This window comes from Anneissia japonica, unplaced genomic scaffold (assembly GCF_011630105.1).
Source record: "Anneissia japonica isolate Jap-2015-1 unplaced genomic scaffold, ASM1163010v1 scaffold4143_len111707_cov124, whole genome shotgun sequence".
Lineage (NCBI taxonomy): Eukaryota > Metazoa > Echinodermata > Crinoidea > Comatulida > Comatulidae > Anneissia > Anneissia japonica.
In genome coordinates, this window is record NW_022699490.1 from 76883 (window position 1) to 81658 (window position 4776).

The 4776-nt window shown below is 33.6% G+C and overlaps 1 protein-coding gene across 1 annotated transcript in view; it reads right to left on the reverse strand.

The window, feature by feature from the left end:
• Positions 1-969: 969 nt before the first annotated feature.
• Positions 970-4776, reverse strand: part of LOC117102990 — a 12274-nt gene continuing 8467 nt past the window's right edge. Inside the window, exons 2-3 of the mRNA XM_033243454.1 lie at positions 2130-4564; positions 970-1274 (exon numbers count right to left, since the gene is read on the reverse strand). Of these exons, the coding sequence (XP_033099345.1) occupies positions 1077-1274; positions 2130-4564 (2633 nt within the window). The 3' untranslated portion in view covers positions 970-1076. The remainder of the gene's footprint in view (positions 1275-2129; positions 4565-4776) is intronic.

Consider the following 4776-nt stretch of genomic DNA (forward strand, 5'->3'; position numbering starts at 1 on the left):
CTGTCTCTTATACACATCTGGCAGAGAAATGGATGCACAAGAGGATGAGTAACTAGTAATTTTTTTTAATTGGCCTTATGTACATAAATGTACTGTAGATAAATTTAATATTATATCAGATTTAGATATAAAAATTTCCCTCCCCAATTAAAGTAATAATAATGGGAGAAGATAACTTTCTGATCATTAAATAGTTGTTTAATGGTTAATTGAATGTTTGATTTTTTTTGTTCAAATTTGATTATAATCACAATTAAAATTATAGTTACCACACATTTCTGGTATATAAAACATAACCATTACTGTGACACATCGAAATTCCTGTATAATATTTAGTGTATACCAAAAACAATGGAATAGACCTTTTACAATAGCTTATTGAATACTGTACCAACGACGGTAGCTACACAATAGAATTGTTTATCCAAAGTGACGAACTTTCGATACCTAAATTTAAATAAAAAATGTACAAATATTTCGTCCGCATAGTTTATATAAATAGCCTCTTACGAACTATCACTAAGTCGATCCCGCTTTTCTAACTTAATCGTCTTTCAAGTTGTTATTTCTTCTTAGAAAAGAAACCTTAACATGGCACCACGATATTCTTTTAGCACAAAAATAAATAAACATTATACCTTTAAAGACATCGTCGTTTTGTTTTAGGAGTCTGAATGAAAGTAAGACCTCATCAACATTTAGCATTTAGCTTAGGCAAGGCTAGTTGCCATTAAGTGTTTATCTGTAAATACTATTTTTGTTAGTTCACCAAGTTCATAAGCCTAACCTAAACAAGATTACTTACATTATAACATCGTTTTGTAGAGCCATAAATACAGTTATCAAAAGGAATCATTTATAATCTCTTCATGTAAATGTGCGATTATTTTAATTTCTTTCTATTTTAATATGTTTCATTCGATAAAATTTTACACGTGGTAATATTTATCACAGAAGGATCGAAGAAACAAAGTAGACTGTAAAGATCTTAACTTGCACAAAATGTTTCTGAAACATGCTTAACATAATGCTGATTAAGTAAATGTGGACACTAGTAGTCCAGAAATCACAGACTATTACGTATTGGTGATATTAGTGGCTTGCTTTCTTTGCTTTCTTCTGAACAGCGCCGCCACAAGTGTTGAATTGAATGATATGAATATGAACACTCCTTGGAAACTATTCAATATCACGAAGATATACCAAAGGAATGGTTCGTCGACGAATGAAGCAAGAAACCCAAAGATCCAAGTCAATCCCATAATGCACGAAATCTGAGATGTAAAAAAGAATAATAGAAATTTAATGTAAATTATTTTTAAGAAACAAAAAATATTCATATACATATATACATATATATTTATACCAGATACACTCCACTGCACGATAATTACGGCTCTCAACGAACGTAGTCTTGTAAATAAATGAATAAAGAAATTGTGTAATAAAATGCCTCTGGCGGGACTCGAACCTGCGACCTCTCGCTGTCAAGGCGAGCGTCATAAGCATTAGACCACAGAGAGGATTCAATGTTGAAGAGATTCAGATACCACCAGATACACTTTATACACTCCATTACACAAAAATTACGGCTACAAAAATATAGTTGCGTATAATATAAATCAAGATATCCGTTAACACTGTTAAATTATATAATAATCATAAAATAAAGTTAAATACAGTGTTAGAATAAAGGACATGATAATATATCGTGTAGCATTGCTATCAACGAACGTAGCCTTGTATATAAATGAATAAATAAATTGTGTAATAAAATGCCTCTGGCGCGTCTCGAACCTGCGAGCTCTCCCTGTAAAGGCGAGCGTCATAACCATTAGAATCAAGCTAATTTCCTATGCTTTTAATCCATTTTGTAATTCATATTATGTTCTCTGTCTTTTCACATTTATTTATATACCTAAATTCATATATTTTTCTACCACATGTTTCCTCTTTTGATAGCCCATTATTATCAATTATATTTATGCACTCAACTGTTTTTTGGTGCTTTTCATTTATTTTTTTAATAAAGCTTTAAATTACATCTTTCTGCCTCTTGTTTTTTGACAAACCTGCTATTTAGCGTTAATGCGTGACTAAAAATAATGCATTTCATTCCATTTATTTACCTTTGCAAATATGATGATATTAGTAGAAATATCTTTCTTTGTAGAAGCTCCTCGCATCGTTTTTGTGCTCGTTTTAGTTTGGTGGATCCCGCATACTATAACGACAAACATAATGCTGTTTAAAGCAAGGATCGTTGCCATGGGAATACCTAAGAACATGAAGGCAGCAAACTCATCGCGTATCCAACAAACTGTTTCGTCACCGTAAGAGAATTTGATAGGTGCGTATTCCCAAATATGAAGAGTCATAGCGGCAGCGACAACCAAAACGGGAAGACCCCAACAACAAAAGAAAGGCATTGTAATAGATTGTTTTCCACTGCGATGCTCTACAGCTGATTTTAAAGAACGGAACGATTTGAACAATACTAATGACATTATAAACATCCACATAAATACCACCAACCACAGATAATGCAAAAGTGCAGCCAGAGCAACACACCCTATCTCGGATTCAACTAAAGTTTTTGCAAACAACGTTCCAAGCTGTGCCAGAAACAATGCCGCCGCAATATTCATTACAATTTTGCCAGAAACAGTCCGAAGGTCTTTTTTAATGCAACGTATAATAAATGTCAAAAACAGACCAAGAAGTGAACAAGAGACTCCAACGACGTTCAAAATCTGCAAGGTTTTATCATAAATGAATATGGTTGATACATATGTATGCGTTCCGTTTTGAGAAAAGAAAGAGCAGACATAAACAGAGTCATTAGAAAATACTGCAATCTCATCAATTGTAAACTGACGACCGTTCAGCTTGTACATCCAAATTGTATTTTCTATGACTTCAAAATCGTTGATGTTCAGAGCAATGAGTGGACATGTTGGGTCACGTGAACGATCAAGACAATTTGATATGCTGACTTTAATCGGCTTTGCTGGTTCGCTTTCGATATTAAACGTCATTTCCACTCGATAATCACTTTCTGATATTGTGAAAGTTTTATTTTCGTCTGCCACTGTTACTGATTCATTCATTTTCTCGATATTTACCATATCCACATTTAAATCTAGATCATTACAATTTTCGTAATCATTGTGTGGCGTCATATTGTTTTTTGTATTTATACACGCCTGAAGTATTGTGATATTTTCCAACAAATGTCTATTCTCGCTATTGATCTGTTGATAGATTATTTGGGTAATATTTTCCAACACGTCACAATGTGACGTATTGAAATATATTGTATACATTATTGGAGGTTTAACAGAACTATACAAATCGAATGATACATTTTGAAAGTGTATCCATGACGTGAACCTAGTCAAAACATCATTGTTGGTAAAGTTATTAAGAAAGTTGTATCGTAACTGGATTCTGCTATCATGATTACATAAACATAGGAGTGTACTAGAGTATCCAGGATGTATTTGAAATTGTGCAGGTGCATGCATTTGAATATCATTTTTTTTTATGCAGCCATTCTCTGTAAGGAGCTCGTCTTTTTGGCAAATGATTGTGATGCATTCGCCAGATTCTCCAATAAAAGGATTAAAGACTCGACCAGAATCGCAATCTACTCCCGAAGTGGTAAATTTCAACAGTGGTGATTCTACACTTATGGTTGAACCTGAAGAAAAGTCTAGTAAAATAGTTATGGGTGTGACACTGATTTTAGAAAATATGCTATGCTCTGATGTACAAACTACACAATTACAAGCGTTTTGCTTTCGGCTTATACCGTGGCAACGTGCGCAATGTGTGTTTGCAAACTTCTCCGTAGATAATCGGTCATACACCGTTGCAATGTATGTCTTGCATTTATTTGCTAGTTCAGTATCTGAAAAGTCAGATGGGCAATATTTTTTACCGGGATAACTAGGGCAATATCTCTTACTATAATTTTTAAGTGGTTCATATTCATAATAGTAAGAAAATGGACAATCAATTGAGAGAACATTTTTTAAACCACTTGGAATTGTTGCAGTCATCGTTGGTATATTTTGTGATTTGAATATCCCTATTCCTCGGAACGGATATAGAGAGTCAATGCAATTAAAAGTAACTTTCCATGCTACAACATCCGACATGGCTACCCCATTACATAAAGCACAATATAAGTTTAAATAACCTAAATTAGAAGCGTCACTGACTGGAATATTAAGAAGAAAATCGTCTTGATTTGGTTGTTCACATTTTTTGCGAACGTCTTCATCAATTGCTTTTAGACTACATTTGGAAATTAGGTAGTACGAATTATATTTACAAACAGTACGGTTCCATAACGCGATAGAAGAGTTCAGAGATTTTTTATTGTCGGTGCAATGTTTCCAGTAATCGTAACAGCAATCTCCATAAAGCTCACAATGCGAGTCGCAGTGGCACAATGACTCGAAAAAGGAGGTTCCACATCTACCTTGACAAGTTTCATGGTTGGAACAACTCATCATCATATCAACAGGCTCTTCTATTTCACGCTGGTCAATCAAATCTGTAAAGCGAAATCATTGAATTAAGAAACAATCCAAATAATGGATAATATATACACATATATATATATATATATATATATATATATATATATATATAGTATAATGTATTCCGCAATGTTTTCTTGTGGCTTGGTTGTTACTCTGAGTTTCGCGCCCTATGGCGGTCATCAGACAACTGGCAGCCTTAGGTTGTTACTTGATGTTATACCTA